The sequence below is a fragment of the Hydra vulgaris genome, chromosome 04, assembly GCF_038396675.1.
Source record: "Hydra vulgaris chromosome 04, alternate assembly HydraT2T_AEP".
Classification (NCBI taxonomy): domain Eukaryota; kingdom Metazoa; phylum Cnidaria; class Hydrozoa; order Anthoathecata; family Hydridae; genus Hydra; species Hydra vulgaris.
In genome coordinates, this window is record NC_088923.1 from 32,875,001 (window position 1) to 32,888,087 (window position 13,087).

Here is a 13,087-nt window from a genome sequence, read left to right on the forward strand (position 1 = left end):
ACTATCTAGCTTCAAAGCAATGTATAAAAGTTTTGCAACAGCATGTTATTGATTTAAAAACTAAAAACTTGTTGTCTTTTGCAAACTAGCTCTGATTAAGTCAGAAACATGAAAAATGCAGTTTTTCAAGTTTTTTTTTACAGAACCTTTACTATAATATTTTCTCATGACTCCTATGATTCTACACACAATTTGGTACAGCATCTATTGAGGCTTTGCAAATTTTTTAGATTTTTTGGTCTTCAAATCAAATTTGAATGATAGCAATGATAAGCTAGGTTTTAGTTCATGTTTTAGTAGTTTCTTCATACCATATGTTTTTTTATTTTCATGCCAGATATGAAAAGGAAATTCTCAATAAAATTGACATCTAGGGGCTTTTTAATGTTTACTTATTTATATTATATATTATAATGTTATTTATACTTTTACTTAAAAAAAATTTTAAATCAATCATTTTAGTAAGTTGACATGAATTGTCGAAAATAAATAAACACCATGTCTTTAGTTATTTTTTGGCGCTTTCTAAAACTGTAAAAGTTTCAAGTATGAGAGATTTTGAAACTTTAAGTGGTCATATCATTAGTGCGTCAAATATGAGAGATTTTGAAATTCAAGATTTGAAGAATAGAATTCAAGGAATTCGAAGAGACAATCCTTACCAAGACCCTCAAAAAAGTTACAATTTTTTAACTACACTAGTACACTAGTTAATGCAATGATAATCTTGATTAACTTGAGATAAGAGGCAAACTTTAGGTAAACTTTAGTTGATTAAAGTCAAAAAATTAAAACTTTTGTTCTGATTGAGATGAGTCTTCAGTATACATTTATTTCTTTAATTAAAGCGTTAATGCTGATGGGTTTAAACGAGAAAGTATAAAAAAAATGCTGTAGTATAAAAAAAATGCTGATAGAAACTCATTTTTAATGATTAAGACCGAAATTATGGTCTTCTGATTGTCAAAAAAAAAGTTTACATTGAAATTCACAAATGTGAATCATTATCAAAAAAAAAGAAAAGCAAAATTGTATCAAAAATTAACTGCTCAAGAAAATGATGTCTAATCAATGTATTTTAATTTTAATTAACATGCGAGGAGTGCTACTACATCGACTGACAAATAAGTAGAGCATGCAAGGAGTGTTGTTACATCGACAGAGGGTTTATTTTATATCTAAATATTTAAAATATGTGTTTATCACCATCTGTAGTAAAAGTTTTTAAATAAGTAAAGTGTTATCAATAAATCTTTGAATCTTCAAAAATGAAAAATTATTTACCAATTTTTTTTTAGGTCCAGCAAAATCAAGTAAAATGCCAGGTCTGTGTTTTTTTTTTGTTTAATTTTGTGTTACAATATTTTAATATTAAATCACAATTTTTATTTTTATTTGTTTTATATTTTCTAAAGTTTTTTATTTTAGAATTTTCGAAAACAATGCCAAAACTTTTGCCAAGTTAGTCTAATAATATTAATAGTTTTTTTTAAGATTGTTTATTATCCATTGTACAGATTTTTTTATTCAGTTAGGAACAAAAAAAATATGGTGGATATATTACTTTTTTTAATAGTGGTTAGCATCCATCACACATATTTCTTTATTCAGTCATGAGTGATGTGATGGATATTTATACTTTTTTTTTTGTTACTTCCAGGCAATTCAAAATCAATCGAACCAATTGGTAAATCAATTTCATTTTATATTACTTTTTCATATTTTTTATTACATTTTTGTTTGTAGTTTGTTTTTATATTTTATATTTTTTTTAGCAATCTCATAATTCTTATAATAAGTATTTATCTTTCTATGACTATAAATTTATAAAATGATTTACTTTATTAAGTTTACAGAAATAAAAATAGATTAACTAGATCCTTCCGAATTCATTAGTCAGTTTTGAATTAGAAATGTTCTATTTTTTTGAAGATTTTTTTTTAAATATCTAATAAATATATATTGGTTTTCTTAACCTTGTTGCCAATTTGTGACAATGTCACACAAAAAAGTTTCACTTATGTACTTCATAAAAAACCATTTGAGGTATGAACACATATTGTAGAGTAACTATACTTTTTTGGTAGAGCAACAATCCGAAATATCAAAATCTTTACTTTGCTCCAAAAGATTTAATTTTTAAGGTTTTGATGAAAAATACTGTTAGTTATGTTTTTCACTAATAATTGTACAGTAAAAAGATATCTAAAGGTAATACACTATCTAGCTTCAAAACACTGTATTGTATATTGTATACTGTTCTTAAAAAAAGTTTTATGATATCATTTTTGTTGATTTAAAAACTAAAAACTTGCCTTTTTTTTTGCAAACTATTTCTAATAAAATCAGAAAGATTAAAAAAATTTTTAAACAGTTTTTTGTGGTTTTCTTTACAAAACTTTTACTATAATATTTTATATTTTCTTGTGGTTCAGATGATTGGTTTTTATATATTTATATATATATATATATATATATATTTATATATATATATATATATATATATATATATATATATATATATATATATATATATATATATATATATATATATATATATATATATATATATATATATATATATATATATATATATATATATATATATATATATATATATATATATATATATATATATATAATATATATATATATATATATATATATATATATATATATATATATATATATATATATATATATATATATATATATATTAAGTTAGCAATCATTAATCGCAATATAATAACTTAAAAATATAAACTTCATATGTGAAAGATCTTGATGATCTTGTTGTAAAAAATTTCAATAGTTATGATTTCTTTATCATAGTAAGAATTTCTGAAAACATAGAACATAACATTTGGAAAGTTTCAAAACCCATTTATTATTCCTAATGTTAAGTACAATGTTTTCCTTTATGTAAATCAGAACTCCTCCAACTCGTTTATTTGTTAGTCTCTACAACAAAAAATTTTTAAAACTTGGAAGATGGAAAATCTAATTATCTGAAAGTTTATTTAAAAAAGTCCAAGTTTCAAGTAAGCAAATTATATATAAAAGATTTCAAAATTCTTCTTAAAAGGTTTGTTTTTTTTCGAAAAAAACAACAAGTTTTCATTAACATTAACAGTAGAAATATTAGTTTTTCTCAACCGTAATTGGGACTTGTGAATGAGGAAACTTAAAATAAAATTTTGATATAAGTAAAGAAAAACAACTTTAAACCAATAGCATCATTAAAGTTTAACATGTCTACCGAAAAACTAACATGCCTACTGTTAATGATAAATGAAAGATTGGGAAAAAATAAGTTTTATGTAAAAATTGTACCTGTAAAAAAATAATATAAATAAAAACTACCCATTAAGTTTATATGGGTAGTTTTTATTGTATTTTTCAGGTACAACTTTTATATAAAATTTATTTTTTCCTAGGTTCCTGCCCATTTGTTTGACAGGTACCCAAGCAAGCATTTTCACGATTTTTGACTGACTTATCTAGGACTTATTTGATATCTTATTAATACATTACATGTCTAGAATGTTCAGAACTATTAAATATTTTTAAATAGGCCTAGGACTAACTGTTTGTTTTTGTTTTTGTATTAAATAACAAATTATATAAAGGCATTTCTCAACAAATGTAAGCAAGACTATCAAAGAGAGGAAACTGAAATTTGGAATAAATTGAAAAAAGAGGATGATTTGCCATAAAAAAAATAGATATGTTGTTAAATAGTTATTCTGTTTTAGCACAGAAAAATAAGGCAACATTATTAACCTTCTGGGCAGGCCACTCTATGAATAGTGTGAGTGTCCTTCCTAAAAAAGCAGTCGCAAATGTTAAAATGTTACAAGTTGTGAAACAACAAACACAAAGCATTCAAGAAGACCACATCGAAATTAATTTTGAAGCTGGTCCATCCTGTACTACTTGTGATAAAAAATTTGCAAAATACAAAGCAAAAGCACAAGATGAATTACAGAGTCAGATAAGCATCTTAAAGAGCAATTTGATTGGCTTGAATAAACAAAAAGAATATGGTGTTTTGAGTTTAGATCAGGAAAAGGAACTAAAAGAAAAGAAACTTTAACAGAAGTTTGTGTTAAAAATCCTGACAGCAGTAAATTAAAGATCCGACAGAAAGCTGGTTGACCAACAATTGAAGAAGATCAGCCACTACTTTTAAAAACCATTGTTGACATTGCATTGTATGGGTCTGCTGCTCATGACAAAAGACAAATATGTATTGCAGTGTTAGAAATCTCAATGAGTTGACAGAACAATTAAAGACTCAAGGTTTTCAAATAAGTAGAAGTGCTATTTATACTTGGCTCTTGCCAAAACAAAGTTTATCATCGGAAGGCAAACACCATGTAACAACTGTATCAGTGAAGTTAATTCGAGCACAAAATGGTTTACACTCAAAATACATTGATGGTCGATTTTGTACTGCTACTTTGAATCACCTAGAGGAAGTGGCTTCTTTGTTGGGACCTAAAAAAGTATGCTTCATCAGTCAAGATAACAAAGCTAGAGACCCCATAGGATTAACAGAAGCTAACAAGCAAGCTCCGCTTTTAATGCATGCCAAATACCGCGTTACATTGCTTGATCATGATTGGGTAGTAGCATCTAGACACAAACTCATACCATCTGTTTATGCTGGCATTGAAATCCAAAAAGACTGTTTAGGTAAACCGGAAGCTGTAACATATTCAGGTCCAACTTACATAGCCATCAGATCAGGCAAGCATTGCTCATCATCAGCTTATAGCCGTGGACTGAATTATGAAAGGCTACTTGAGTTGGAGGAGTTTGATATTTTTACAAAGGATCCAAGCAACAAGTTGATCGAACCGATTCTTATTATGTCTGTGGATGGACCTGATGAAAATCCATTTTGTAAAGCAAAACATTGATGCGATGTTTGTAGCAACAAATGCACCTGGTAGAAGTACGTTTAATCAAGCAGAAAAATGAATGGCTTTTCTTAGTCAAGAACTGTCAGGACTAATTTTGCCACATGAACATTTTGGAAGCCACCTTGACACACAAGGTAGAACAATTGACAAAGAGTTGGAAAATTTAAACTTTAAATAAGCTGGCAAAACATTGTCAGAAGTATGGAAGCAAGTAATTATAGATAATTTTCCAACAGTGGCAGAGTATATTGTGCCCGAAAAGTCTGAGCTTGAAGTTAAAAATTTAATAATCAAAGATCAAGTTTGGTTCCAAAACCATGTAAGAACAACTCAATATTTTCTACAAATTATGAAATGCTGTGATTTAATTTGTTGCCAACCGATTAGAAGCTTGCATTTTGAAATTATTGCTGATAGATTTATAACCTGAACAATTCCAGTCTGTCAAACTAATGAAGGTCTTAAAGCACCAGATGTATCTAATATAAAATCACATAGATTTCCATCTCTTTTCTATAATCAGTCTATAAAAGTTAAAAATATGCTACCTCGATTGGCAAAATTTTTCAAAATTCTTCCATATGATATATATTGTCTATCTATTCAGTTGTCATTGTTTGAATGGATCTGTAAAATCTGTCACGTTTATGTTGCTTCGCTAACCATAAGAAGCAACATAAACTAAATTAAAGAAGCATGCTCAACAGCACAACCAATGTGTTTCTGGGTCCAGTCAAATATTACATGCACCCCAACAACAAAGAATTCATCCAATATGAGTGGCTTCCAAAAGGCAGAGAGGGCTCATGGCAATTATTGCTCATGGAGAGATGCTAAGTGTAGAATGGCTTGATGAAGAAAATGTTGACTTGTCTGGTATTTTGGTTCCACAAGAAGTTATCAATCAGAGTCTATGCCAATAACAACGATTAAGGAACATTTGGTATTTCCAGGGGAAGATGCTGAGGCTACTATGTAAGATTTGGATTTATTTGTAAAAATATGTTAATGAATTAAAGAAGTACATTTTGTTGTAGTTGTAAACTACTATTGTTACTACTATTTAAAATATTTTTGTTTTCTTTTCATTTTATTTTTTGTTTTTCTTAAGAAGGAGGGAGGGGGGTAATTAAATGTTGACGCAATTTTATAGGGGGTCTCTAAAAGTTTGACAAGTTGTTGACAATGGGGAGGGGGAAGTGAAAATCACCAGAAAATTATTGAATAATTAAGAGACAGATCCTTAATGCATGGGTAAATCTTGCACCAAACAGTATTGTTGTTAGTTTCATGACATTGTGTGTATTATATGATTCATTTGAATCAATATTGAAGTCCTTACATGTAGAATTACTGGAAAAAGTAACTAAGTATTGTAACAAAGTTAGTTTACTTCATTACACCCAACCCTGGTTGTTGGTTGAATGTTTCAATTATATTCTTTGAACTATTAATAAATCTCATGATTAAAAATGGTTCTTTGTCATCAATAAGCTTGTTGAAATGATGCGTCAAGTTTTTAATGAGTAGTTAGTTCTTTAAAAATTTGTGCTGAATAATGTCTGTTGCTGCTGAATAATGTCTGTTGCTGAATAATGTCTGTTGCTGAATAATGTCTGATGCTATTCATGTTCTTTAAAAACAGTGACTTTTGAAAGTGGAGAAATTTAAAGCTTCTTTTCTTCTGTCATTAGTTTTTGTGAAAAAATGGCTCAATTAAATTTAAAAGTAGTTAAAGAGTGAAAAAGTGTTGAATTCACATTAAATCTTTTACTACTTGTTAGCTTAGAACAATTTTAAAATAATTATAAACAAATAAGTTTATAAATAATTATAGTAAATTATGAATAATTACAAAGTTGTTAGTGAATAGTATTTTTAGATTGTACTTCATCTTGAGTTTAGTGTTAAATAAATTTGTAACTCACGTTAAACTTATTTTTAAGTGTTTCTAATTAAAATACTTAAAATTAAATTTATTAAAAATTAATAGTTCTCTTAAACAAAATTAAACAAATTTTTATAGTTGCTACCATATGTATACTCATATCTTTAAAAAGTTGTCTGATTTTATATAGAATTTATATAGATAAAATTATATTAAATATTGATACTAATAATGTTGAACTATGCAAGTTGTTTTACTTGAGATAAGAGAAAATATATATATATATATATATATATATATATATATATATATATATATATATATATATATATATATATATATATATATATATATATATATATATATATATATATATATATATATAGACAAATGTAAAAAATGTATTACACACTTTATATGTAACCCATCTGGCTTGATAAACAGCTGCAGGTTCCTTTTTACATATGCAAAGTGAATTAAATTCAAAGAATTTAATTCACTAAGAGAGAATTAAAAGAGTGAAGAGATTAATAAGTAAGTAGAAGTAAATAACTTTTTTATTATTTATAAGTTATGGCATAAAGTTTAAAATTTGGTAAAGTGTTATTGATAAGGCATTGAATCTGCAAAAATGGAAAAATTATTTTTTTTTTTTTAGGTCCACCGAAAATGAGCAAGATGCCAGGTTTTTCCCAAAGTTTTATATACATTAAAAATAAAATACATGAATAGATTTTAAAACAATGAAAATATCTGAAATATTTTAGTTTTAATTTTTTTTTTATTTTGCATCAATTATTTTAGATTTATACACACAGAATTACTTATTGTGAAAGATATGTATGCTGAAAGACTTCATTTATGCTTAAAATAGAAAATTTTCTGAAAATTAATAAATGTTCCCTTCTGTGTCTTAAGCACCTGAGAGTACAGCCTAACATGATTTGGTTCTCTTGGTGACCTGAACAAATATATATATATATATAAATATATATATATAAAAATATATATATATAAATATATATATATATAAATATATATATATATATATAAATATATATATATAAATATATATATATATATATAAATATATATATATATAAATATATATATATATATATAAATATAAATATAAATATATATATATATATAAATATATATATATATACATATATATATATATATATATATATATATATATATATATATATATATATATATATATATATATATATATATATATATATATATATATATATATATGTATGTATATATATGCATATATATGCATATGCATGTTTAACATGTCTGACGTCTCACTGAAATGTGACATCAAAAAATCCCAGGGGCTACAGTACGTATATCAACAATCTTATAACGTGATGCTGCAAGGAAGTGCACTATGTTGACTGGAGGTTTGGGATGGGGCAGCAATCTCTTAATTCATTATTCTGTTTTTTTTTTCTGAAAAAATTGTATGCTATTAAGATAAGAAAACCGTTATTGTTTATTATTAGCACTTATCTAACCTTTAGTAACAAAAATTTGGGACAATCTTCAAGCAGTTAAAGTTTGTTTGAATTACCCAGCCTCACTTTTTGGATTGTTTTGTTTACAAAGTTTTTCCTTTTACTGAAAGTTTTTTAAATTTTAATTATCAAAAAGTTATTCCAAAATGATGCTGACTACTTTAAAAAAGTGAACAACTATTTTAAAATCCACTCTAACAATAAAACTAAGGGTATTATAAAATATTTTGTCTAATCATTCCAAAAGAATCATTGTGTGGTGAAGTGGAAAAACAATAAAGCAATGTCTCAAGTGCTTAGATTAGGCAGATAACCAAAAACTATTATGACTACTAGAAACTTTAATTGTTTAAAATGCCTTTTCAACAATCAGTCTGAAACTTCATCAAAAAAAAACTGCAAAGAAATTCTAGTGTGACTATTCCTACATCATAAAATCATTAAAAATCAAAATAAACATTCATCGTTTAAAGAATAAAAATTTCCTGAGTGGATTTATAAACAGTTAGAGCAATTGCAAGTTTGTCTATAAAGACTATTGGAGAACTAAATATAACAATCAACTGCATAAAAGAATCTGTTCTTATTTAAAAAGTTGAAAAAATATTTTGCACAATGTATGTGCAAACATCCAGAAAAGTTGATGTAATAATATGTTGTTATAGTGGCAAAGCATTATTTCAGTCCCAAAAGTAAAAAATAACTATATTCCTTACTATTCTATACTAATTTTTGTTTAAATGAGAAATAAACAAACTAGTAGTTTTTTTATAATAAATAATTTTTTTGTTTAACTAATTTTTGTATTATTACTGTTTGTGTTTATTTTGTGCCAAGTTTTTGTCTCCAGGGATTATATACTTATACACATTTATGTAAAGGCCACATAAAGTTTGAACACACCTCATTTTAAGGGGGTTACAAATTTTATAAGGTCATAATTTTTGAATACTAAGAGAATATTGTAGAAATTTAAAATTTATTCATGGACATAAATTAAGTTGTGAATAGTAAAAAAATGTATATCCTCTTAAAACGTTTACAAATACCCTGTATATACTCTGTAAGTAGTAATAAAAGTGATAGTTATAACGACAAAAATAATAACAAAAGTAAAAATAATGATATTGTTAAAATAATAACGAAGTAACAATAAAAGTTTTTTTAATTGTAAAAATTGTATTTCACTACTACAAAATAATTCAAATTTAGAAAAAAGAAGTAAATAAAATTAAAATAAACAAGATTATAAAACTGTTCAAAGTTTTCAAAGAGAAAAAGAACTTATATTAATGGAGTGACATCAAGCGAATGAATGTAATAATGAACTGCTCGAAAACAATAGTCAAAATTCAATGAAGTTATCAAACATAACAAATATAAATAAAGCTAACAACAACAAAACTAATAAAAAATAAATAAGCAATAATATAAAAAAATACAATAAAAACATTATTATTATATTAAAAAAATTATTATAAATTAAAAATTAAAAAAAACATTTTTTCTGTTGTTTTGTTTTTTATTCGAACTTTTACTCATTTAATGTTAAAATGAATAAAAGATTATTAAAAATAATTATTTCTTATTTTTAATAATGATTAAGTTTTTTTACTTTAAATTTCTTTCTTTTCTTTGTTGTTGTTTTTTGTTTTTATTTTGATTTACTTTTTCCTTTTTTTTATGTTTTGCTTTTTAATTTTTTTTTTTATTTAACTTTCTTTTTCTTTTTGCTTTCTTTATTTTTCTTTTTCTTTTTTTTTTTATCTACTGTTTCTATAAATGTTACAATTTTTTTTTTTTAATTTCAAACAGATTCTTTGTCACAGACAAAGAATCTGTTTTTAAATTTAAAAAAAAAAAGATTTTTATTTTATTTTGAATAGTTCTTCATTTTTTTTTTTTTTTTTCTAAAAAGTTAATCTCGTCTATAAAAAAAGGAGAAAATTATTTAAAATTTAAAAATTTAAGATAAAATTGTCACAAAAGATTTCTTAGTCATATGTTGTAAAAAATCTAAATGACACTTCAAAATATAAATGATCAAAGTTCAAGAATGTTCAGTTACCAGTTCTTGCTTGGCTTAATTGTGGAGTAATCATCATTACTTTTCTATCAAAACTCAAAACTTGAATTTATTTTATTTTAATAACATACTTTAAAACTTCAGACAGTTATATCAATAAAAAGAATATTTACTAAACATAATAAAGGTGGGAGGTAGATAAAAATAATTTGAAACCTTGTAGTATTTTAGAATTTGTGAAATTTAGATAGTAATCTTTAGCATAATTATTTTTTATTTAATTGTTTTAGATTTTTCAAAATCAATCCCAAAAATCATGCCAAGTTAGTAAAACAACTTTTTTATTTTAAGTGCCAGTTTATATCAAATACAAATGTTTCTATTTAAAACTATTTTCTATTGTTTGTTACATCTAGGTCAATTAAAATTTGTTCCACCTAATTCAAAACCAACTGAACCAATAGGTAAATCAGTTTCAATTCGTCTTTTTTTTTAAGTTATGCCTATGTACAGTAAGTTTATTGAGAAAGTATCTAAAGCATGTAAAATATTTGGGCACTGTGGTATCTTATAAGGAGGAACGCTTTGCAACTATTTCTTTCCCTCTCTACAAAATTTATTTATTAAGCAAATTTAAGAACTTGTTGCAACATAAGAAAAAGCTACAAAAAAGTTGTTGTTTCTGTTAACTTGTGTATGAGAGTTTGTTTTTACTTAGCTCACTATTTTTTTCAGCCAGCAAGAAATTGGCTGCGGCCGATTAATTTGTTTGATTGGTGGCTTAGTAGTTGCTAATAATGCGGCAGCTGTAAAAAGTAGGTTTAAGTAGCGGCTGCATCTCACTGATGGCAGCGGCTTTAACTTCTATGAATGGTGGGTTTTAGACTTTAAGAGGTAAGAATCAAATACAAAAAAGAAATCATTTTCTTATACTGAAATCTTGACACCTGTAGTTCCTAACTATATACATTTTAAAGTATATTAGTTTTATTTGTAATTCTGTGGTCTTCAAAATAATATAAAATATTATTAAAACAATTAAGTATAGTCTTAAGTGATCTTTAACTCAACACTGACTATTTAATGCTTCCGGTACCTTAAGGTGTTTTCCGGTTTTATTGTACTTTTATATTGATGCAGAATTTTAAAAAACTTAAGTATGGATAGTTTTGATAAACATGTTTCATGAACTGAAAATTTATGTGAAGATCTTTTTAAGTAAAATAATTATAAAACTATTGACCACAGATATACAAATAATAAAAGATCACAACTTATTTTGTCTGAACTAAAAACTTCATTTCTTTATGAAGCTAAATAGAAAACTATAATCTTTATAGTTAATTAAATATAATCATTGTTGAATCTAAAAGTTTGTTAAAATTTTTAGTTACACCTGCAAGGACATCAGTTTTACAACAAAACTTCTAAATATATATAATAAAGATTTTATAGATTGTTGGCAAGAAATATTTGGAACTCATACATATCTGTTTTATTTGTTTCTCTTTTTTTAATATGGTTAGGTATTGCTTAACTGTGTATTATAAAAATAATTTATGCTCAGTTTGTTTTTTGCTATAAATGATTACCTTCATACCAATTATAACCCTCCCCAACCCTAACTTATTAGTAGTTTTTTTTTTTCAATATGATGCTTCAGTAACACTTATGCAAAAATGCCACGAATGACATCATACTGAAAGAAGAGATTTTTTTTTCAACACAACCTTTAAAAAATATTTTCTTTAATTTATTATTATATACTATTAAACTCTTTTTCTTTTTGCAGCCATTTTAAAGCCATCTGAATCAACAGGTGGATTTTTTTAGAATTTCTTTTAGTAGTTTTAACATTCAAATACGAATAAACAGTTTGCACTTTTAAATACAACCAAACAATTTTTCAAATTGTATCAACTGATTATTTTCTAACTTGAAAGTTTTCGTAATTAATTAATAACTCCTATATGTATATTAAAAAACCCTGGAAAAAATAGTACTTATTTACCCGTTTTGTTATTTGAAAAGTCACTTTTAGGCAATTTTCTGCATTTAAAAAGTATGATATTAGTGGTATAATTTATCAATCCTTCAATAGCTGGAAGTCTACACTGGTCTCTTTGCAGAATCCAACTATCATCGTACCTCTTGCAACCAGCTTAGGGCTGACTGGGATTCTTTCTGTGATTATCTTCGTGATGGCCCTTGGGTAGAAATTATTCGTCTTCATGTTGACAAATGTGCTTCTTACATAACTTCGTGGATCCAGACTGGCATGAAATCTTTTATTCCTTCTCAACGATTCCAGGTCAAGCCTCACTCTCCTCCATGGTTTTCCTCTCATTGTGCTGCTGCGATTGCCAATCGAAACCGTTACTTCCATATCTATCAGCAAAACAATTCTCCAAATTACGGATGTCTGTTTATTACTGCTAGAAACTATTGTAAAAAGGTTTTGTCTAACGCCAAAGCCTGCTATTCTCAGGTCATGAAATCTCGTATTTTTTCACAAAAATTAGCCTCTCGTGACTTTTGGAGAATCTTTAATAGTATCAATAATAAGGGCAAATCTGTTATTCCACCTCTCTAGTATGGTTCAGACTTTGTCACCTCACCTAAAGACAAAGCTGAATTGTTTGCTAAGAACTTTTCATCAATGTCATCTCTTGATTCCACTAGTTGCGTTCTACCTGATATAGCCGTCAAACAGGTT

General features: G+C 25.8%; 1 protein-coding gene across 8 annotated transcripts in view; it reads left to right on the plus strand.

Moving 5' to 3' along the window:
- LOC136079766 (zonadhesin-like) overlaps positions 1 to 13,087 on the plus strand; it is a 55,138-nt gene that overhangs the window by 30,218 nt on the left and 11,833 nt on the right. For 2 of the 8 annotated variants that reach the window (XM_065796107.1, XM_065796109.1), the window contains 6 exons: positions 1,299 to 1,325; positions 1,429 to 1,461; positions 1,661 to 1,687; positions 7,475 to 7,501; positions 10,662 to 10,694; positions 10,788 to 10,835. In XM_065796107.1, coding sequence (XP_065652179.1) covers positions 1,299 to 1,325; positions 1,429 to 1,461; positions 1,661 to 1,687; positions 7,475 to 7,501; positions 10,662 to 10,694; positions 10,788 to 10,835 — 195 coding nt within the window. The remainder of the gene's footprint in view (positions 1 to 1,298; positions 1,326 to 1,428; positions 1,462 to 1,660; positions 1,688 to 7,474; positions 7,502 to 10,661; positions 10,695 to 10,787; positions 10,836 to 13,087) is intronic. The other 6 variants (XM_065796108.1, XM_065796110.1, XM_065796112.1 and 3 more) reach the window with 3 other exon arrangements.